A 25,000-nucleotide genomic window follows, 5' to 3' on the forward strand; every position below is an offset into this window, starting at 1 on the left:
GTGAATCTTTTAAACATGGAATCGTTAAAATGGGGAATCTTTAAAACAGGGGATCTTTAAAACAGGGGATCTTTAAAACGGGGAATCTTAGGGCACTTTCAATTTGACAGAACTGGCCGGCCAGACCGGGCATTTCGAAGGACTAACTCTTCAATGCATTCAAGTTAACACAATTCGAGGATGATATATACTCCTCCAGAAGAAGGCGAGTTATTATCGTGCAAGTGTTCCTTCAAATTGTTGCATTTTCTTTGCAAACTAATGGGTCTGGCCGGCCAGTTCTGACAAAAGGAAAGCACCTGTAAAATGAGGAATCTTTAAAATGGGGTATTTGAAAGAATGTGACAGACCTGCACGGTCTCCCTTTTACAGATCATTGTGAAACCTTCAATTCACAGTTTTACTTTAGCGAACATGTCCTTGAGTGATTTACCCCTCTTGTATGATATAAAAGGAAGTTTCTTGTATGGTTAACTGGAATAAATTACCAGTTGCGCGTCAGTGTTGCTGGAAGATTTGACTTTCTTTAAGCATAAAACTGTAAAAACGAAGGATATAAAAGATAAAATCCGACGTTTCGGAGTGGTCATGACTCCATTATCAAGGAAAAATTATATCAGATAATGCAAATTACAGTATTTAAAGCGATTTTTTTTTGTGGAAGGCGCGGTGGCGTCATGGTTAGTGTGCTCGACTCTGGAGCGAGTGTTCCGGGCCCTGGACATTTTGTTGTGTTCTTGTGCGAGACACTTTACTCCCACGGTGCCTCTTTCCACCTCTCTCTCTTTCTCCTCCTCTCTGTCCACGTGTATAAATGAGTACCGGCGAATTTAATGCTGGGGGGTAACCCTGCGATGGACTAGCATCCCATCCAGGGTGGAGTAGAAATACTCCTAGTTGCTTCATGCTACGGAAACCTGGGATAGGCGCCGGCGTGTTGGGCCACTTGGCTCGTAAGCAAACTTGACACCACTGGGTGATATATTGTGACAAATGGTCGGATTTTCTCGCTGGTTTTGGCCTTTTGTTTAAGTGCCGACTATCTTTCAGAAAAATTGGCCTCAGATGGTGTTCTCTCGATAAGATGCTTAGGGTAGCCCCGCTCTTCAAGGCGGGCTTTGAATCGAGATAGTGCCTAATAGCCTCGCCTTTGATAAAACCGTTCTTGGCACTGGGCGAGTTACAAGAAGTAAAATACGTATGTTGGAAGATTTCAGTCGGCTTCTGATATGTTTTGATATCAAGATAGATTATTTTTCGAATCGTTCTCCTTTGTATACTCTTGTGTCTAGGAAAGTGATCTCCTTCTCTGAAATTTCCAAGAAGCTCTCAAGGGCAACTGATCGTTGGACTGGCGGTACCCAGTAAGATTTTATATGAAACTGGTTCCTTATCTTTTACAGTGAAATATGTACTGAAGACGTATTCGTCAGTTGCGCCGGAAAACTTCAAAGTCACGTAAAAGTTGATGTCTTGCGTTGTTTTTGTTTGTCACGGGTATGATTTAAACCCTTTAGATATCAAGCTGACTTGGTCATCAGTTAAAACCAGCTTAAAACCGAGTTTGAAAGGTTTTTTAAATGTATTTTCATTAATTCCCCTCTCTTTGGCAGTCTGTCTGTTTAAATTGTTGCCCGACCTTGACAATGACGCGGAAAAATGCCTGCGAGAACTGGCTGCACCTGGATTTTCTTTCAGAGCTTTAAATGTAGTTCTAGCCCTCTTTTGTTTTTGAACGTGACTCTAGTTTACGTTCGTGAAAGCGTTTAAGTGATTTAACAAAACCCAGTCCAGCTTCTTTTTTTACTGGAAACGATTGCTTTGTGAACGAATCTTCATGCTTGATGTCTGCCTTTCTCTTATACTGAAGCGATTTAAAGATTCTCTAGATCTGCTTTAAAGATTCCTTGTTTTAAAGATTCCCCATTCCCCATTCCCCGTTCTCTATTTTTAAAGATAGCCATTGGGGTTTGCCTAAAATCCGGAATCCGGAATAAGAATCTGAACCAAAGTCACATAAAATGATCCAGCGTCTTGCAAATGTTTACTTTTATCTCCCTGAGTAATTTGTCACGTCCTGACTCCTTTTGGATGGGGATTCATGCAATGACTTTGGAAGAGCATCCACCTTTTTGAGTTTCTTCTTTTTCTTCGGAAGCCCAGGAGTAGGAGCTTGCCTCTCCTATATACAAGCCCTACGAGTCAATGATACCCACTGTCACGGAAATAAAATTCCCTTATCGCATATGTTTTTTTCGTCTATTTTTATTTAAATCGTTGTGTCATAGTTGTCAAATTGTAGCTCATAAGTATTGATTATTTAGTGTTAGTAACATCGCTTGATATCTTGTAATTAACGTCATATTGTTATGTGAATTGTTATTGTAACACTATTGTAGTCTGTAGGAAAAATTAAGAATGCATGTTAAGTGTTAATTTGTTAGCTAAGAATAGGTGACAGGGCGTTGGCCCAGATTATATATACCAGGGCAAAACGTTGGTTGAAATGGTTGGCGCAAGGTTTGTTGACGTTCAGGAAAGCAAAGAGTTGAAGAACGAAAGCCGGAGGGCAAAAGGCAAAAGAACGGAGAACACTGCTAAGAGTCATTAGCGGGAGCTGCCGGAAGAATCAATAACAAAACCCCTTTGACAGTAGCGGCGAGTGAGGAAAATCCTTCAAAGAATTAAAGAAGCTTGAGATAAGCAAGAAGAAGAGAAAATTCGAAGAAAGTGATGCGGGTTCAGTAAAGTGTGAAAGGAGAAATTGATTGCCAGAAGAGAAGGAGGCGCCGAGGTGGGAAAGAACTTGTCGAGGGTTTTGCTGCGGGTTTGTTGAAAGACTGAACTGTTTGACTGTAAATATTAGAGTAAAGTAATTAGTATATTTAGTATTATCGTTAAGTTTTGTAAAGGAATAGACAATTATTTAAGTAAGGTTAGTTTTATGTACCCTAATTAGTCTGTAATATTAAGCAAGTTTAGGTTTTCTTTTTTTCGGTAATATTAGGATCTACAATTTTCTTATTTTTTTTCCCCTCTCTTAAATTAAAATCATAAACTTACATTTGTTTATAAGTTTCATGCTTGTGCGTTGCGCAATTGTGGGAAGGGTCTTTTTTCGTTTTGTGTGGGAGCCCACCTTCACACCCACGTGGTCAGCGGTTGATGTCGGACGTAACTGGAATGTACCTGAAGTAGGATTATTAAAGTGTATCATAAAGCGCATAAATTATTATAAATATGGTTATAGTTATTCATCTTTATACATAACCTTTTAAATCATTACACCCTATTATGATACACTTTAATAACCCTGCTTAAAGTACCAACCACGTAAGTAGTGTTCTCTTAGGGCGCGTTCGATTGACCCTATTCCGGAATAAGAATACTTGGAGTGATGACTTAAAACGGTTTGTCTGGCGTTTTGAAGCAACAAGGATAATAAAGATATGTTTAAAATAGCACTTTAGCAGAAGTTTGACAATTTTATTGTGAATCTCCGTAAGAACGAAGGATTTCTAACTTCTATTCCATTTATTCCTATTCCAGAATACGGTCAATCGAACGCAGCCTAACACTGGAAATGCGTTTTATTTCATGTCTGTTTTTCTGTTCACCAATAGTTGTGGCTGCCGCCGAAGCGTCTATATTAGGGAGCTTACGAAACGAGGACGACGACGGCTACGAGGACTTCATTTAAAAATACAAGTTCGCGTTATTCATATCACTACGAAGCTATTTCATGTCGTTTCGCGTTAAAAATGTGTAGCAACTGTCGAGGAATTAAACTGGTATGAGTGGGGTGGAAGCGCAGAGAGAGAACTGAAAATTAATCGTCATTTGCTAATATAGGGACCTTAAGATCTACGACGGCGACGTCGACGAAAACGTCACCTCAAAATAGAACTTCGCTCTGGTAAAAGTCTTTCGCGATTATTCCATCTCGTTCACTTCGTACAATGTCGGCGAAGTGTTCTAAAAATAAATTGGTATGAGCGGTTTCAGACTGAAAATAGAAAATGAAAGATTCTCTGTTGCATGCTCACGTTGTCGTCAAAACCTCAAATTTAGTGATTTCACGTCGTCGTCACGCAAAGAACCGCAAAAATATGAGCTAAAATCCGTGCTGCACGTGCAGCACGATTATTTATGCTCTTTTAACCAATGAATCATTGTTTTGTGGCGTTTTCGTCGACGTCGTCGTCGTAGATGTTAAGCTCCCTAATGTCCTCCACAGAACCTTGAATTTGGACATTTCACGTCGTCATTTAGGAGATGACGGCAAAGAAATGTACCAAAATGTAAAACGCACGTGCAATGCGTGCAGAGCCATTGTTACTGCTCACTAAACCTATTGTTTTGTAGCGTCGTCGTTTCCGTCGGCGTCGTCGTTTCGTAGGCTCCCTAATACTCAAAGAGGACTACTCACCTTATATTCCATGTCACTCTCAACCGACATCATGACAAAAGAGGGAAGGCAAAAATATCATGCTTCTTTTCTTGCAGCGAATATATGATGTCAGCAAGACGCTATTGGTCATCTTTTCGCTTGGTTGACATTATGCAACACCCAGCTTTGAGGGGTATCATTGAAAGGAAAGGCGCTTTAAAAAATCATACCGAGGTTAGGGTAGAAAATGTCTCCTAAAATTTTAAATTCTGAAGAGAAAATGCTGTGAAAAATGCTGTTGGATTACAACTTCGTTCAACTTGTAATTATTTTAAAAAATGTTTATCAACTTAATTTATCTTCGAATTGGAGAGTACTTTACTACGCTAATGTCTCCTTTGTTGAGTGTATTGCTTCTGATTTTAGCCTTTGCCCCACTTTCAATGTGTTCCGGATTCTGGCTTTTAGGTAAACCCTAACGTACCCTGCGAGCAGTTGGTTTCTCCTACGCTTCCCGAAAGAGAAACCACTGTGAGCAACCGTTAGTTTCTTTGATTGAGCCGCTGTCCAGCGCCAAGGACGAATAAATTAAATTTGAAGCGGTAAAACGAGTTAGTAAACTTGTTTTGGCGCTTGCGCGTGCGTTCAGCTACGTAACTGCTGCGTTTGGGCGAGCCTGCTGTGTAGTGATTTCCCGCGAAATAATTCGAAGTGATGTCAAATACATCACGTGGGGTGTGACGTACTTCGTACATGCTCGATGGAAAATCAAACGATTGCTCTTAGTGGTTTCTCGGGAAATACCTCATGTATATACCCACCAAGAGTCCCCCAACTATGACACGCTAAATTTTCAGTTTCCCACAATTCAGTCATCCATATACATTTACCTTCATCTATATCTATTTACCTCCATTTATAAAAATTTATCATCATCTGTATTAATATTCATTCACTCCTGGTCATTTGCCATCAGTTACCTTCAATAATATTCATTAACCCTCATATACCTTCATCTATTTTCAATCACGTTCATTTACCTTCATTTACCTTATTATACCTTCATTCACTTCCATCTACCTTCAATCACGTTCAATTACCTTCAATTACCGCGCCATCTACCTTCCCTGATCTACCTTCAATCACGTTCATTTACCGTCATTTACCTTATTATACCCTCATTCACTTCCATCTACCTTCAATCACGTTCAATTACCGCGCCATCTACCTTCCCTGATCTACCTTCAATCACGTTCATTTACCGTCATTTTCCTTCATTCACGTTCATTTACCTTAAATAATATACCTTCATCTACATTCATTCACGTTCATTTGTATTCATTTATTTTCATTCACCTTCATTTACCTTAATATACCTTCATTGACGTTCATTTACCTTCAGCTACATTCATTTACCTTCATTTTCCTTCATCTACCTTCCTCTACCATTATTTACCTTCATCTTACCTTCATATGCATCTTCCTTCATTCACATTCATTTACTTTTATCTACCTTCATTCATGGTCATCAACCGGCATTCACATTCATCTACCCTCATATACATTCATTTGCCTTAGTTAATCTACCGTTATTCACGTTCATCTACCTTCATTCACGTTTATTTACCTTCATCTACTTCCATCTATCTTCATCGACTTTTACTTACCTTCATATACCTTCATTCAAGTTCATCTACCTTCACCTCTAACCCGAAGGTCGTGGGTTCAATTCCCACCCTGGTCAGAGTTTTTCTCTGTCCTTGTGTGGGCCTAGTTCCATCAGTAGGGGCTAACGCTCACATGGTTCACATGGGATAGAAATCTAGCACTTCACGTTACACTACACTCTCTTCAGTTAATTCTGTGTAAAACATAAGTGCTACGCGGCCAACGTTTGTATAAACGTAACCTTTCCTTGTACTTGTACATGTTAATTGCCGTGACTTTAACATCTTCAGTTCCCACGCCCTGCTCTTGTCTGACCTTGTAGCTCAGTCGGTAGAGCGGCGGAGATCTAACCCGAAGGTCGTGGGTTCAATTCCCACCCTGGTCAGAGTTTATATGGGATAGAAATCTAGCACTTCACTTTACACTACACTCTCTTCAGTTTATCTACCTTCATCTACATTCATTCACGTTCATCTACCTTCATCTTCCTTCAGTTACCTTCATATACCGTCATCTGCCTTTATCCATGTTCATTTACCTTCATCTGCCTTCGCTTACCTTCATATGCCTTCATTGACGTTCATATACCTTCATTAACATTCATTCACCTTAATCCGGATACCTTCATTCGCGTTCATTTACCTTCTGCTACCCACATCTCTTTTCATCCGCGTTCATTTATCGTCATTTACCTTTATTCACGTTCATTTACCTTCATTTACCTTCAATAACGTCCATTTACCTTCAGCTACCTACATCTACCTTCATCCGCGTTCATCTACCTTCATCTACCTTCATTCACGTTCATCTAAGTTCATTTACCTTTATTCACATTCATCTACCTTCATTTACCTTTATTTACCTTCATCTAGCTTAGGGCGCTTTCCTTTTGTCAGATTTGGCCGGTCAGACCCAATAATTTGCAAAGAAAATGCAACAATTTGAAGGAACACTTGCAGGATAATCCCTCGCGCAATCCTCTGGAGGAGTATATATATATATATATCATCCCCGAAGTGTGTTAATTTGAATTCGTTGTAGAGTTAGTCCTTCCAAATGCCCGGTCTGGCCGGTCAGTTCTTAGTCTACCTTCAATCGCAATCATCAACCTTCATTCACCTTAATATATCTTCATTCACGTTCATTGACCTTCATATACCTTCATTTACCTTCGTCTGTTTTATTCACGTTGATTTACCTTCAACTACCGTCACTTATCTTCATATTAGTCTTTCATTCACGTTCATATACCTTAGCTTACCTTCATTAACATTCATTTACCTTAATATACCTTTATTCATGTTCATTTACGTTCAGTTACCCACATCGTTCTTCATCCGCGTTCAATTATCTTCATTTACCTTCATATACCTTCACTAACGTCCATTTACCTTCAGCTACCTACATCTACCTTCATCCGCGTTCATTTACCTTCATCTATCTTGTTTTACCTTCATTCACGTTCATTTACGTTATAATATACCTACAGCTATCTCCATCTACCAGAGTGTCAAGTGACAAATGACACTCCGAGGAAACAGTGGCCAAAATAAAAAAAAGTAGGAATTCTCATCCCAAAATAGGAAGCTTTCCTTGGATTCTACCTTCTTAAGGGGGTCTCAATTAATGGGAGGTTAGCTTTCACGACTATGGTTAGAAAATTTGGCTTTTCACGGCTAATGGTTATTTTCTTTCCCGTCTCGGTTAACTTACACGAAAAACAAAGAAACGTCCCTCATTGAAAATGAAAGGGTTTTTTTTGCTTTTTGGGGTTCTCTGTGTTAGTTAGTGGGGTGTAAGTACACATTGAAAAGAATAAGTCATTGGTCATCAGAATGCGACTGACATTTTTGTCAAGACCTCCAACTGGGGACAAGAGAGGATGAGGTAAGAGAACGGAACTCCCATACACGGGCCAATGATGTATTTTTTAAATCTCATCTTAGCTACGCAGCTATTTTTAGAGAGGCACCTGATTGGCCAGTTGCAATGACGTAATGAAATTTTAAATATGCGTGGCGTTGGGAACGAAAACTTAAAATAGCTTTGCGAAACCAAAAATAGAGTTTTAAAAACTGTGATAGGCATGGGGGTCCGTTTTCTTACCTCATTTTCTCTTGCTGGGGGTTATTTGGGACTTGTTTTGTCTTGTTAGACAAGCTTAGCGAAGTGGAATGTCCACGAGAAGAGCAAAGGAGGTAAAACGGTGTCGAGTGCCCTGAAGTCTCTAAATACTTCGAAACACTCCCTATTCCACTTTTAAAAGTAAAAAAAATCACGCTAAATGCTTGTAATTTTTTTCACGGCAATCGGTTTTTTTTTTGTCATTTTCACGCCTAACGGTGAACTTTTCTTGACGTGTCACGTCTAACGGTTAACCCCATTGAGACCCTCTCCTAACAAAGCCAACAACAGCTCTATTCCACAAACCAATGCCTTATTCAATGTCTAACACTTATAGACAAGATGGCATGCATCCTTCGTAGGAACAAGTGTTAAAACTTCCAAGTAAAACTTGGTGCACAACGGAGGTTCCAACAACATGGCGGCTCCATACAAAACTCTGCAAAGGTGCGGGAAAATGATTCGACAAATAGCTCAGAAACGATGCACTGCACAGAGAGGCGGTCATGATTATTACTCCCCACTCTTTGTATCACTTACTTGTTAACCGTTTAAGTGCTAAGTGCTTGTTTCTTTTTCTTTTTTTTCTTTTTTGTACTTTTTCGGTGATAAACGGTCTCCAGAACTTGGCTCGGTCATCACTTCTTTCCATCCCTCAAACTGAAAGTTCCCTTTTTATTCAACTTATACGACGTACAGTCTACTTTAGACTTCAAATCTACTTCAATGAAACAAATATTTTAAATAAGCTGAGAAGATTCACAATAGGCGAGGCAAAGAGTTGAACCCGGAACGACGGCTTCACCTTGCAGTTTCCGATATCCACCAGACTAACAAAGAACCTCCCGGAAAATCGAATTTTTTAGAGTATTGAAATAGTAGTACCCAGCAAAACAATTGAAAGTTAACCGTCTTCAGCGCGGTATAGCTTAGAAACGCTATTTCTTGTTGAACTATAGCTGTAATTCTGCCTGTTTTCATTCTTTTTAGAGCGGTAAGCTTGTCAATATTAACATGGGATATAGCGTCGTGTAATTGTTACGAAATGTCCAATGTCAGTTTGAGGGATGGACATTAATTAGTGTTTGACCACTTGGCTCCGCCGTGTGATCCGTGTAAGAAGTATTCATTGAAACATCTGTCGTTTTGGTTCAATGTGGGCTCAGGTATGAACATCACGTGACAAATGTCCAGTTCATATTAGGAGAGCAAGCGAGTTCGCCTTAATCTGGTAGGTTTATAATTTTATAAGTGGTTTCTTGGGCCATCTTCGTCCACGCTGGCATCATTAAGCCGGAATGTGGGTAAAGGCAACCCTTTAAAAAACACAGAGGTGAGAGATAGTTTCAAGCAGACGGGGACGCCTAAAATGCTATGTTGTAAACATGGCGGTTCGCGAGTGAAGTTGTCTCACTGGCCTTTCTGTGGACGAATTCCAGGACCTACCGATACAATTTGGGCAAGTTCTGTAAGCTAAAAACTTCAATCGATGCGGTATTTTGCTGGTAGGACTAAGTGGCCCGACACTTATGAAAAAATATATATATAATGAGAATCGGGAGTCTTCCCTTGTTATGGAATGGCAGAATTACCCAGAATTCTTTTTGGGCATGAGCGAGGAAACTTAAGAAGCACGAGACTAGCCCTCATCGAATGGCTGAAGCGCAGCCAGAGAAAAAGATTTCTAGCCAGATACTCAGGAGTAGGCGTGGTGTGTGCTGTTAACGTAGAGTATGGATTTCTGAACAAGTTTTTATCATAGAAAATTCGCGAGAAAGTTGTGCTTTCATTTCGCTATAATCTAGCTCGTGTCAAAGAAACGGTATAATGTAAATAAGAGAATGACGAGATTTATATTTGCAGATCACCTGTCCTCTCACTACTAAAGTTAAACTCTACATCTCTATGCAATAAGCGCATTCAAAATTTCCTCATATTACTTTATAAAAGTATGTTTCTTTCTTTTTTTGGAAAAAAGGGTTTTTCTGCTTATATGAAAAATACGTTTTCTCTCCCGTCCTCTTCTTATGCATGATCTTCGCGGAAATTACATTCTGTTCCTCAATAAACCTAGAACAACCAGGTATGGTCTTAGTTCTCTCTTTTTTTCTTACGTATCAGCTAAGTTGCGGAATGCGCTACCTGATATTATCCGTACCTATGAGTTTACTGGTTTTAAAAGAGAATCTAGGGCCGCATTTTGTACAGCGGCTTTTCTTTTTAATGAATATATCTTTAAATATTATGTCTTTAGTATGTCTCTGTATATGGTAGGTGTTTTAGCTGCACAGACATTAGCTGCTGTAGTTATTTTGAAATTCGAGATGAAATAAAGTTTATGTATGTATTTAGCAATTATTCCATGAGCGCGCGTCGGATATGAGATGATAGATAGCCAACGAGGCGCGTAGCGCGGAGTTAGCTATAATCATCTCATATCCAACAAGCGCGAGTGAAAAACGCCCCAAAAATATAGAAAACTAGATTAAAATAAAAATAAAAAGGCCCAAAAAATCACGCATATGCTTGCCGTGTTTGTAGATCATGGTATAATGGCTCATAACCCATGATGGCTTAGCCAATCAAAACTCTCGAATGATCTATCTAATGATCCAGTTTTTAATAAATGACGATATATTAAGGCAAAGGTAGATGAAGGTATATGAATGTGAATGTGGGTTGATGACCATGAATGAGGGTAGATGAAAGTAAATGAATGTAGTGAATGAAGGAAGATGAAGGTAGAGAAACGTGAATGAAGGTGAATCAAGGTAAATGAAGGCGAATGAAGGAAAATTAAGGTAAATGAACATGAATGAAGGTATATTACGGTATAATTATGAATGTGAATGAAGGGAAATGACAGCAAATGAGCGTGAATGAATGTAGATGAAGGTATATTGAGGTAAATGAACGTAAATGAAAGAAAATGACGGTAAATGAACGTGATTGAAGGTAGATGAAGGTATATGAGGGTAAATGAAGATGATTGAAGGTACATGAAAGTATATGAGGCCGAGGCACACGAACATAGTTCGAAACCACTTAAACAAGACATTTTAAACGATATTTTAGTATTTAAACGGTAATATAGGCATATTTTATCCCCTAAAAATTTTTTATCTGTTCGGATTTCCTAGCTGAAAGTCTAGTGATCCGAAAATTATAGGGATCAAAACTTACCCTTTCGAAATTTTCAGGCAGAAAAAGGGCTTCCGAAAATTCTAGGTGACCTTTTTAGGGTAAAAATCCGTTAAAAATGGGCAATTATACCATTTTTCAAATGTTGGAAAATCCTAGGAGAGGCAGGCAAGCAAGAAATTTACAACAAATGTTCCGAAAATGCGAGATCTCAAATCGTCTTCCGAACAGATATTTTCCGAAAATTGACATTGGGTGCCCCTGATGAGGGTTAATGAATATGATTGAAGGTAAATGGTGGTAAATGACCAGTGAATGTACATTAATACAGATGATGATAAATTTTTATAAATGGAGGTAAATAGATATAGATGAAGGTAAATGTATATGGATGACTGAATTGTGGGAAATTAAATTATTTAGCGTGTCTTACGTAGTTGTGGACTCGTGGTGGGTATATACATGAGGCCCCATTAGGGGGGGTCTTAATATCCCGTATCCCTGTAATTTTTTGTCCCATAAATTCCGGATACAAATATCCCGGAAATTAAAGTATCGGTCATTTTTTATATGTTACTGGAGAAGAGGTGTGGCAACTTCGAACTGATCCTGACTATCAATTGCAAATATCCGTACCTTCGGAAACTCGGCCTCGGGCACATTTCGCTTCTACTGAAGTTTTATTTTGAAGTCAAAAATTCCGAGCTCCTTCGTTCGCTCCACAAGGCTGGATGACACTTTTAAACTCTCAACAAGTTTATCCTTTTGTTGTTCTTCAATTTTTGTCTGAAAGGACATTTGGAGACTGGTTTGTCGTAGTTGATTTTATAAATACACGCCGTAACGTCATGAATGGCTTTGACCTGCGCCATTACAGAGGTCTCGCCTTGATCAGGTGGCGCTTCATGTTACCCCCACATAGCGCACATGATGAACCGATGGCTGGTCAAGAAAATCAAAAACGGTTTGTTTTACACTTATATATTTTTTACTTTTATCTAATCATCAACAAAAATACAGAAAAGGGCATGTATTTAGTAATCCAAGAACGTTTCTCATCAAACATCTGATATGTGACATTTTTTTTTTGAATATCCCGTATCCCTGAAACTACTTCTCAATAGAGAGGTTAAGCATGACGTTTATGCCAAACGGCAAACGTCGGAGTGAAATTAGCGTTTTGCCAAAAATGTAAGGAACCTGCTTGATATTAGCTCATTTCTGTCCTGTTAGCCCCAGATATCAAGCAACTTCTCACAGGAACGAGAAAGGCAAAAATGAGAGAATTTTCACGCTTTTGTGACAAGTAGGAGCCTGCCGTTTCCCGTTTGCCGTTGGCTGTAAACGTCATCCTTAACCTCTCTAATATCCTGTATCCCAATAACTTTTTCCTCAAATATCCCGTATCCCGGTAATTTTTCCGCGAATATCCCCTATCCCGAAAACTCCTAATAGTTAATAGGGCCTCATACATGAGATCTTTGCCTTTCTCGGTTTCTCTCTCGGGAAGCGTAGGAGAAACCAACTGCTCTCAGACTAACCCTAACCATGACTTACAGTAATCCTCTTCCTGCGTGTCCGCACATAAGACCTTAACCCTTACTAGTCTGACTGGCGTGACCAATTTCCGTGTTAACATATTCCTGAATGATCTTATCAATCGTCTTTTTCGTAAAATCGTTACGAGTTCTCGAACCATGTATTGTTTATTTGATAAACCTGTTCGTGTGGTAGGACAAGTGTTCTAAGTAATCCCACTTTGCATGTAACTTTGAAGACCTTTACGGGTCTGTTTACCGATTTTTTAAGCTTTGTCCCTTCAAAAATAGCCTTACCATTTGCATTCCAACCGAAGCTTCCGAAATTTTTAGGTAAATGGCAAGGGTGATTAAAATGGTCTAAAATGTAAAAGAACGTTACCAGCTCCCTAACAAAGAGTTGCGTTACTTTGATGGTTGGGTTCAGCGAACAGCACCATGGGAAAAGTATTTGGCGCCAAAAACAAAGTACAAAATGGCGGAAGATGCTGTCCCCAACGAACAAGCAAAAGAAACCGAGGAAAAGATGGACATAGAAACAACTACCACGGAAAATAATACAAGCCGACTAATGATTACAAAGATAGTCAATGAAAACTTCAAGTCCTACGCAGGAATCCAGGAACTAGGGCCATTTCATAAGGTAATCGAAACAACTGTCAGATCGTCTTGGAACTCATCTTGCAATGTTAACTTAATTACCCTGTTCTTAGGTTAAATATGACTTAAGCTTCGTCTTACTTGTATTGACTTTCTCCTCTTAATATTATGCCTGCTTATTTTGTTTTGTGTTTTTGCCTTCAGAACTTTTCATCGATTGTTGGTCCAAATGGAAGCGGGAAATCGAATGTCATCGATGCTATGTTGTTTGTTTTTGGCTACCGATCAAAAATGATTCGGACGAAGAAAGTCGCTCAGTTGATACACAATTCTGAAAATCACCAGAACGTTCAAAGCTGCACCGTTTCGGTACACTTTCAGAAAATCATTGATTTGGTAAGTCGCGTGGCTATAGCTAGTTTTTGCGTGCATGTAAGCTTATTTGACGGAGGCTGCCTGTGGAAGATCTAGAAGCTTCCTCTCCCGTCCAACGAATCTCAGCCAAAGGGGGGTTAATTAAAATTGGAGGAAGAATCGGTTCACAAATAGGACGCCCCACTGTTGTTACGTCCGTTTGCAGGCCTTTTTTTAAACTACTGTAAGAACTTAAGATTTTCAGTTAAAATTATGTACGGTTTTACGTTTTGTAGCAAGGGATCGGAAACAACTCTTCATTGTAATCAAAGTGGTAACTAGGGGGCCAGAAACTAATTCAGGCTAGAATCTACAACAGGCCAGGATTTGAACCTTTGACAACATTGTTCCCTTAGCTGGGTTGGAGGTCTGTATTTTTCATGACAATTTTCATTGCACTTTTGTTATTGCTATATTGTCCTCTCAGAATTGAAAGCTGTTTGTTCCTTGACCTCCATTTTGTCTATCTGCTTCAGGGAACCTCAATCTCTTGTTAAAGTGTTACTATGACCAAAAAATGAATTGTTCTTTTCCTTTGGATTTCACAACTACATGTATGTTGACTACAGCTGTAAACACTAAGTGACCCAAGTTTTAAGCCTTCTTTTCAAAAAGACAGCTGTTGATTTTACTGGAATTTTCGTGTTTAATGGTCTGCCATAACTAACTTTAAAGTCTCGATAGAGTTGGATTGAGGAGAAAGGGATGTCAAAGAATCGCTGCTTTTAAGAATGCATTGTGTGGAGGGTTCATTAGAAGCTGGCAACCGGCAAATTCCGCCGGCTACTCCCTAAGTCATCGCCGCCTACTTTTTTGAGAAGCTTAAATTACACAGTTCTTACCGTTTCACTTCAATCCATTTAATTTATTTTAATTCCATAAAACAACCAGAAGATCAAGAAACCTTTTGCTGTATGTTCTGCTCTTTTTTGGACGTTGGATATTTTCTATGAATTCCTAGTTATTTGCATTCTCCTTTGCCACTCGCCAACGCGATTTTTGCAGTCCGCCATGTTGGATGAATAGAGGAGAAAGACTAGTGCCAAATGTTGCCTTGATCACATTTGTTACGTTCATATTACAAACTGGAAGTTTAGTAACTGGACATCGTGACTTCATGTTTATCTTACAAGGGATGTTGGGATTAGATTTCGTTCACCTTATGTTCGTATGCTCAATATTTTGAAGTGCATTAATTAATTAAAATTGTTTATTATCGTAAACATCCGAAGTCTTTGTCTAAACGATGCATTACTACATTCACTCACTACGTCATTCTAGTTTTCCACGTGTTGTTTATTAAAAATGGAAGACAACTACAAAGCGTGCAGCTGGAGGCAATATTTTGTTGTATTTCAACAACTTGGCCATGTGCAGCTTCGTGTTAGTAAATATTTGTGATTGATGTTGATGCCCAGATTGCTGGAAATGCCATATCCGAGTTCCTAGATTTCAAAATATTATGGGGGAGCATGCTCCCAGACCCCCTAGGGAAAAGGTGCTTCTTTCTTGCCACAGCCGCCTACTTCACAAAACCAGCCGCTTACCAAAAAGCTAATCGAAACCCCCTATGGTGTGTATGTGGCTGAATTAATGTGCAGCACAGAAGTTTTGGGCTTTCAGACTTTTAAACATGTGTTTTGCATATATAATAAGCTGCAATTACACACTGAAATTTAAGCTACATCTAGTGGGTAAATGATGTCGCTTTTCCCTATTTCCAAATCAAAATCTTACACTCAAAGTAATCAGCCTTTGGATTAAAATCAAAGCTTAAAGTTAAATTTTTGCCAGTTGTTTGTTAAGCAAACACACTTTCAAAATCTAAAAAAAAATGGCAGTGTTTTTTTTATCATAATCAAGGCTGTTGCCTAACAGGAGCCCGGTAGCCTGGGGCTCCCAAAGAATAGCTCTGGGCGCCTCAATTGTTCACAGCAACACCTTTCACTTCATATGTTGGGCTCCTAAGTTCTCAGCATTTAGCTCTGAGGGCCCCTTTAAAATTTTCTTAGGCAGCAGCCTTGATAATAGCACTTTAGGTAGATCAGTAGGACTGTAAGACTGCTTTTTGTGTTTAAGAGTTCAAGAACTTTATCAAAGAGCCTAAATTCTGGTTTTGATAGAATTCTATAGTGTGTTGAGTTGTTTAACTTATTGCAGTTATGGACACTGCTTAATTAAGCAATGATGAAAGGAAAGCCAGTGTCAGTGCTTGAAATTTAAAAACATTCCATCTTGACCCTGTTTCAAATGCCGGGCAACTAAACCCGTAAATTTGGTTGCCCATTGGGAAATCCCCTACAATTACAGTAAATGCACACCGTGTTGAGCAATCGCATGGCGTTGGAGCTTGAGTATCCCATATTTTTTAAGTGTGCCCTGGTGGTTTTTTGTGGAAGTCTGGGTTTAAGTTTGAGGGTTTTCAAAATGGAGTCTTCGATCTCACCAGGTTCATGTGAATTTTCCTATCTGACAATTTTTTGTAAAAGCCACAGGTATTCAAAACAAGGGAAAATGCTCAACTGCAGCAAATTAACTACATGTATTCAAGTAAAGCTATGATCCTCGCAGTTATGGACGCAATTTTAGCAATTGCGTAGAGAAGCCTGAAAAATTCAGGACTTCAACAGGGTTTGAACCCGTAACCTCGCAATACCGGTGCCACGCTCTAACCAACTGAGCTATGAAGCCACTAATGTTGGGAGCTGGTCACTTATGCAATGGGTTCTAATTTTCCAGTGAGGAAGGACCTTGCGACCTTGCATGACCTTGCAATACTGGAAGCTCTCCTTGATTTTGAGTTGATACAAAGAGGTAGCATTATCAATAATTAATTTTTTTTGCAAAAAAACATCACAAACTAATTTGCTTGAAGATATGAAATTTTTTTTTTTCTTGCTTCAAAGTTATTGATAATGCTACCTCTTTCTATCAACTCAAAATCAAGGAGAGGTTGAAACCTGAACTCAACAAACAAGTTGATCATGTAAGTTTAGCATTACACTTTTAAGCTTTACCAATATGTCAATTTTGTTTCTATAATATTGTTGCATAGTTTGAATTTTACCTACTTGTAACAAACATTTAATCTACATGTATATACGTATATATATATACCTATTATCTTGTAAACATTTTAATGTTATACCCACTATGTCTGATGATGATGTTTATATAGTATATAGTAGTTATATTTAACAATTATTCAATGAGCGTGCGTTGGATATGAGTTGGCTATAACCAGTCTCATATCCAACATTACAAGTGCGAATGGAAAAATTGTTTTATTAAACTCCAAAAATTTGGAAGTATGAAAATACGAGTGAAAAAAGAGAGAAAGTCCGAGTGAAATCGAAAAAACTTGATGAAGATTTGATGTTGAGTGTAATACCTTGTAGTCAGACAGACGTAGGCTCATCACAAAAACATATCTTGCATTTTCGCGTACTTCTAAACGTTGGAATTGATCTAAAGTTTCTACAAAAAAGTGTTTTTTTCATGTTTGGCTTTATTCAGAGAGAAATTTCGCTTTCCAGCGAAAATGTTTTAAGCTTAGCAATCAATTTACCATATAAGGTCGAACTAAGGTAGTATATGAGCTGATAACCGAGATTGAGTGAACCAATCAGAGCATGCGAAATGCATTATCCGATGTTGAGAATTTCATAAACATAGTTATACATGTATACGGATTATCTTGTTAATTTTAATGTTACACTCACTATGACTAATGGTGTTGTTTGAAACGTCAAAACATCTTCCTTAAACTCAAAAGTGTGGTTGTATATAAGATCTAAATAATATTGAAGTGTGAGAAAACCTGGCCCTCTGATATTTATTCCCTTAGATTTTAACTACACACTTATCTTGTAACATTTCTGGAGTGGTGATTCATCTTCATTTTTTTTCTCTGTGCAGGAAGGAGACAAATTTAAAGTTGTGCCAGGGAGTGAATTTGTGGTTTCTCGCACAGCTCGGAAAGACAACAGCTCTGACTATCACGTTAATGGCCGTAAAGTTCCATTCAAAGAGGTGGCCAGACTTCTTAAAGACTGTGGCATTGACTTGGATCACAATAGGTTTCTAATTTTGCAAGTGAGTTGTGTTAGCAGCTGGATGCAAGGTGAACAAGCCAAAAGGGGTTCTATAATCTTCAAGAGGCTCACAGTGTATCAGTCATACATGCATTCTTTTGCCTTCTTTGAATGAATTATTAGTAGATGCTTGTCCAATTATGCAGTGATGGAGGTCATTATCACACCAGATATTAGCTCTAAATGTCTTTCCTATCACAATACAGTTCTAAGATACATGTGAAGTGGCAATAAGCCACATCAGGTCTCTAGCACAGCGGCGTTTTTTGGTGCTTCCCCCTCAGTCCACAGCTACAGCTGTAGGTCCTTCGGCATCACAATATTATACTCAAAAGTAGATAAAGACATTGTAGAGAACAGTTTCTTGTTTAAGGAAGCAACAGTGTCACTGAGCCAGTCTTCCAGCCACTGTGGTTCAGAACCAGTAGAGTGCTAAGCACTACGCCACCACAAAAAAAGCTGTATCTGAAAGGACATAATCACATTGACAGTGATCCCATGTATCCATGACATGTAGATTAACCCAGGGGGGTTCAGGTGTCAATCTGTTAACATTTTCAAGCAGATATGATACAAATTGATTTATTATTCCAAGGAAAATGGTGAATAATTAGAAGAGTGCTATGATTTTTACTTCATTGATATTCACGCATGTAATTTTGAGAATTTGTCTCTGCTATTGCTACATGTAGGTTGGGTTTTTTTGGTGGGGGAGGTACATGTAGGAGGTACAGGGAAGAGGCAATATTATAAAAGCAATTAATTTTATTAATGTAAAATTTAAATTTCTTTCAGGGTGAAGTAGAACAGATTTCCATGATGAAACCTAAAGCACAATCAGAACATGAAGAAGGCATGCTGGAATATTTAGAGGACATCATTGGATCAAGCCGCTTCAAGGAGCCAATTGAGCAGTTAGCTAATGACGTTGAAACCTTAAATGAAGCCAGAGGAGAAAAGGTATCTCTCTTAAAGTGCACTCCACACATGAAAATACATGTACTATCACACTACAGCCTAACCCTTTGATGTCCAAACTGGCCTAAACCGGCCAGACTTAGTATTTTACTCTGTCTAACGCCAGACAATTTTACTCGTCAATGGGGAACCCCTGCTGAGTCGATGGGTTAATCACTCACTGAAAAACCACATTAAACAGTCACTTACAGAATGGCTTTGGCATTTGCTTTGTGAGAACTTAATATTCAGTCCTACATGAAGTACATGTAGAGATATTTCTTGGTCTTCAAGCAATTTGCCTCTGTGTTACTGATTTCAGCTCAACAGAGTGAAAGCTGTTGAAAAAGAAAAAGATGAACTGGAAGGGTCCAAAAATGAAGCTATGGAGTACATAAACATGGAGAATTCAATCACAAAACAAAGAAATGTCCTATTTCAGAGATACATGTGAGTAATAATAACAATAATAATAATAATAATAACAATAATAATAATAATAATAATGATGATAATAATAATAAAGATGATGATGATGATGATGATAATACAGTACCCCGCAAAGGTAAGTTGACAGTCACTTGCAAATCGCACAAAACTTGACTCGATTCTCGATCCTCAAAAATTTAGAGAATTGAGTCTCGACTCAAGTTTTGCAACTTGTGTGTCAAGAAAAATAATGAGCCTAATGCTTGACTGATTTCTTGAGAAATAAATTAGACAAGCAAAGTGGACTTGTTTGTTGTAAATGCATTGAAAAAGCGAGTCAGATATCAAGTGCGACGAAATATGCACAGTTTCTGTCATTCCTTTCCTCAAAGGATCAATGAATATAATCTGTTGTGATCATTTTACAAAACGGCTCTCTTCACAATCGACTTGAACATGCTTGCTTGACTTAACACTTAAAACCTGAAGCTTTCTTTACCCCAATAATAATTATAAGCATTATTGATCATTGATTTTAAGCAAAGAAAATATAATGCCATGAGCAAGCGATCTCAAATTTACGAGTCTGTGTATTTTTTCTACTGTAGCTCAATAAAAAGAAAGAGAAGCCTGTTGTTGCCCCGAACTCAGTTGAATTTAAAGTTACGATGGACGACAAGCACTCGTCCTTTTTATCTCAGAACCAACACTTGGGTTAAAATGAAAACATGCAAATTTTGGGTAAAGTCAAGAGAGGATTGTACCCCAGCTTTCTCTGGCTACCAGCTTGCGAGGCAATAGTTGCAGGCTTCTTGCGCTGCCCCAATCGCATTATTGGTCATTATTGGTAAATCACAATTTTTTTTTTTAAATGAAGTTAGGCTGTTTTGAACATATTGGTTGTTGTTTTTGAAGTCGTCTTGTAAGGCAGTTGCATTATGGGAATGTAAATGTTTCAAGTTTTGGTTTCGTTGACAAATGCAAATTTCACTTGTGGACAAAGTTACCCTCAAGCGGATGTCATGCAATGCTTTGACTTTCGATTACATTTTATTTCAATTTAACTATTTACAAAATCATTAGAGAATATTTCAAAGCTAAGACGGATAGCAAATGAATCAGACTATAATTGACCAATCGTCTTTTATATGGTGAAGTTTCAGCTTTTGTCATTATGGGAAAGACATGGTACTGTATTCGGAATTCCAGTTTGTTTAGATTACAGTGCTGACTTTCGAACAAGTCTCCTTATTACTCTGATAAATTACATGTCCGTGGTCATTTTGCTAGTGCCCGGGTTTGTGCCCGGCCCAGATGGAACGCATTGGAAACTTGTGTGTTTTTTCAGAACAAGTGAACAAATAAGATTGGAATGTTTTTATTCTACATGCAGAAGGATAATTAAGATAATACTTTTTTTGCTTGCTTAGAGTTAACATCAATATTGCAAACAAAGGCTCCCTTAGCGGAATTGTTCATTTCTCCAAGACACAAATCGCTTTCTTGAGTTCTTTTCGAGTTTATGCATCTCGAAACACCAATGTCTCTAACTTTGTGACGCAAGAATTGAGTTTGGAGGATCAAGTCGAGACTGTCAACTTACCTTTGAGCGGTATCGTAATACTTGACTTTCTACCGGTGAACAGAACAACCCGTGAGGAGATGGTATTCACTCTGCAGGCATAAACACTGCTAAGCCTTGGCCCCAGACTTGAGGCTTATAGAGTAAGTGTCTTGTGGAGGGTTGGGGTGATCCCAATGACTGCTGATGCTGAAATCCCTCCCAACACACTTAAAATCCCAAGGTTCTTCCAAAAAAACCCTTCCAATCAATCACACACCACACCCAAACAACCAACAAATAACAGCACAATCTTTTTTGCAAGAGGTAAGTTGTTGGTGATTGTTTCATCCTCTTAACTCACCACACTCCTATCCCAAGGCACCAAGAAATAACAGACTTCCACTCCTGAGCGGCTCAATCTACCACCAATAACATCTGGGTGATTATGTTTCATCTTGTGTTGTCTTGACGCTCCTATCTCACCAGATCTTCACATTCCCATCCTCTGACACCCTCACCTCATCCGGAACCTCCTTATTCCACACATCAGCCCACTTCACAAGGTACTTCTGATGAAGATCCCAGTACACCTTCAAACCCATCCAATGATGCCTTCTCTGATACTCCCTATGTGTCAAACCAGTACAACCACTCGCCACATACCCAACCAACTCTACCTCCTTGTCACACACTCTATATCCTCCTTCTCAACTGTGGCCGGAATAAAAACCTCGTTCATAAAGCCAGCTCCTGAGCAGCAGAAACATACCCCTCAATGCTCTTCCCCAAATACCCAGCTCCAAGGCACCGCCACAACCTCTCATCAGCCACTTCAGTGACATCTCTCATGAACTTCCTATACAACCTCTTGTCATGAAATATCTCTTTCCTTGCTTGCTTGCTTTCTCCCACCTGCAACATCTCTCCAACAGCATTCAACATCCACTTGTCACTTGCCTTGACATATCCAAACAGACCAAGTTCCTTGTCCTTCACACAATCATACTCACTGATCAATCCCCTCCCACCATCCTTTCTCTTTATGTACAACCTCACTGCACTCCTCTTCTTTTGAAATGCTCCAAACATCAACCTCTTCTTCATCTTCACATCGATCACCCTCAGTTCCTGATCACTCCAATCCAAAATCGCTGCACTGTACTTCAGGACATCTATGGGCCATGCATTTATCACCCTAATGAAATTCCGACCGTATGACTTTGACCTCACTACCAGTTTCACCATCCTCAAATACTCCTGCTTGACCTTTTCCTTGTGCATAATATCTGCACCCTCCTCGACCCCACCCATCACCTAACCATGTGGCAACACAATCCCTTCACAATGAACCTTCACCCCCTGCTTCAACACCAACAAAGCACCCTTGTCCATCCCAAACTCCTTGCCTACTGCATCCTGTGGAAAAACCTGCACAACATTGATCAAACTCTTCATTTCCCCGTCAGACCTTTCATACGGCTTCAAATCTAAACGTGCCATGAACAACAAATGCTGGATCAATCTCAGATCCTCCTGGAATATTTTTTGTTTGATCCCCACTTCACCTGGGACACTTCCCCATTTGACATCAATACAGTTTTCCAATCCCTCATACTATCACACAACAAACCCCTCATGGTGTCAGCTACAGCTACCTTCACCGTTCTCAACATTTCTGATAATCTATCCACCCTATTCAGGGCTGTCAATAAAGGCCGGTAGCTGGCCAAAACCACCAGCTAGTAAGCCATAATTTATTCAGCTGGCTACTTTCATCTCATTTTACCACCAGTCAAGATGAAAGATCTTACATTTGTTAAATTATCGTCAACGAAAATTCTTCTTGTTTTGAGTGGAATTGACAGCATATTTTAAGAAGGTTAAACAAGAGAAAGAATGAAAAAACTATTCACGCTCAATCATTTGCGTGAATGGTGTGGAATGCTTGTAACATTTAACTGAATACTTTCCAGTCTTGCTCTTAATCTGACAAAACAACATGGCATCCTCGCCGAAGAAAGAATGCATTTCCTTGCACAGTCAAGTGAGCTAAGCTCACTTTCATTGCCGCCTACTTTTCATTGTACGCGTTCTACCGGTACTTTCAAATTTATGGACAGCCCTGCTATTGCTAAGCACCTTTTCTTCACCCAAGTCCCCCCTAACACTCCCATGTCAATCAATAACTGATTCTTTTTTCCACATCCTGGACACTAATCTTTGCTTCCTCTTGCTTCTCCACATTACCCATCCTGTCCCTCACCTCGTGTCCAACCAACAAGCGTCCTTGATGTGCCGCATCATATGCTCCCAGACTGAATCTTCCTCTTCAACAATAACCTCAACACTACTTTCCCCTTTTCTACAACCTGATACCTCCTATTCAACTGATCAATCACTTTCCTCACAAGCACAGTTCCCTTCTTCATCTCCTCAACCCTTGCCAAATCCTGCTGCCATTCCACAAAGCTGTCCTCGATCCTCCTTTATTACCTGGGTTTCTTCTTCTTAAACTTGTTACCTTTCTTCCCCATCAGCCCCGAACTCTCGGTGACTACATACGACCCAGCATACAAAAGCCTATTTATCTCTAGCCTCCTGTCCTTCACAAGATTGAGCATCAGCCCATCCACAACCTTCACTTCTCTGTTCACTTTCCTCCTATCCTGAGCCTTCAAACCAGGAACCTCAACCCTTTCCTCACTTCCAAAGACTGCTCTCATCTTCTGAAGTACCTCCTTCTCCTCATTGCTTGCCACTCTATGACCATCATCATTGAGAAAAGCAACCAACTTCACTGTATTTATTTGCCAACGTGATTGCAATCAAACATTTTAAAAATAAAAGTCTGACCAAATTTTGGTATTGTCCGACCAAAATTGAGACTTGACCGGCCATTGTCCTCTCATGAAAGAACAATTATTTGCAGCCCTGATCTTCTCCTTCGCACTAGCCTCTCCATCTTAGTTATCATTCAGCTTGATGCACTTTAACTGTGAGATCAAACTGGGTTTTTGTCGCATACTCAAACCTTTCACATCCCACGAAGCCTTCACCTCATTGATATACCCTTCTGTCCATCTCTAACAGGCATTTTGTTAGATTTCATTAAATTTCCCTTTATGATGTATTTCAAATGATCTATTTTCATTTTATTTATCTCCTGTCAAACCTCCGTTATTCAGAAATTTCACTGGCCAAAATAGCTACAGCTGTAGTTAAGTGCAAAATCCACTAGCCAAAATGGATCTTTTACTGGTCTAGGGTTAGTTAGCTACCGTTAATCTTGACCCCTGAAAGGGGCTCATTGTTGGGGAAGCTGGAGCCCTGAGCTGCTAAATCCCAGAGCAACCAAGAGAGTGAGAGACAGCGGTGGTCTGCCACAACAATACCTGTTACTGCAGCAGCCTTTGGGACACATTAAGGATTGAGTCCTTTGGGGTTCTTACATAAGGTGGTAAGCATCACTAGTCCATATTTTGATTAAGTGACAGAGAATACTGCTTTGAGTGGCTGTCGTGGCGGCCCCAATGTGGAAACTGTGGTCAGAGAACTGTCTGGGAATACCTTCTGCTTGTAATGTTAACTGAATGGTAACAACCGGGATTGAGAAAAAGGATGACCAGCCCTGTCAGTCAAGGGAGTGCCCTGTGTTGGGCAAAGAGAGTCCAAACATGGCCCAGATAAACAAAACAACCCTGTTGAAAAGGGTCGGTTTTGGAACTTTTAATGTGAATGCGAAGGCTGGAGGGATTTAATTCTACATCGACTTGCAAGTCCAGAACAGTTAGATGAATGGAAGGATGAAAGCTGGAGTTGACAGTTAACTCCCCAGCCCACAGAAAGCCAAAGAAACCCAAACAACAGGCAGCCCAAAGCATGTTACGATCTTGGTCTTGCAAGTTCAGGGAACGATGAATAACACACATTCTGTTAGCTGTTACTGGTTGACGGAGGATTTAAGCCTTGGTGGTGCTTTATTGGAAAAGCCATAATCACTGTGTAGAGAGCATACAGCTGTAAGGTAAACCTTTATCGATAAGTGATGCAAATGATCAGCGAGGTGAGAAAGGCAACAAAG

At 39.4% G+C, this 25,000-nt stretch overlaps 1 protein-coding gene across 1 annotated transcript in view; it reads left to right on the top strand.

Moving 5' to 3' along the window:
- The first annotated feature begins 13,310 nt into the window (after nt 1-13,310).
- Nucleotides 13,311-25,000, top strand: part of LOC137983971 (structural maintenance of chromosomes protein 4-like) — a 100,874-nt gene continuing 89,184 nt past the window's right edge. The window contains exons 1-5 of the mRNA XM_068831128.1: nt 13,311-13,504; nt 13,666-13,857; nt 17,794-17,970; nt 18,765-18,929; nt 19,249-19,376. Of these exons, the coding sequence (XP_068687229.1) occupies nt 13,337-13,504; nt 13,666-13,857; nt 17,794-17,970; nt 18,765-18,929; nt 19,249-19,376 (830 nt within the window). The 5' untranslated portion in view covers nt 13,311-13,336. The remainder of the gene's footprint in view (nt 13,505-13,665; nt 13,858-17,793; nt 17,971-18,764; nt 18,930-19,248; nt 19,377-25,000) is intronic.

Source organism: Montipora foliosa, chromosome 13 (genome assembly GCF_036669935.1).
Source record: "Montipora foliosa isolate CH-2021 chromosome 13, ASM3666993v2, whole genome shotgun sequence".
NCBI classification, from domain to species: Eukaryota; Metazoa; Cnidaria; class Anthozoa; order Scleractinia; family Acroporidae; genus Montipora; species Montipora foliosa.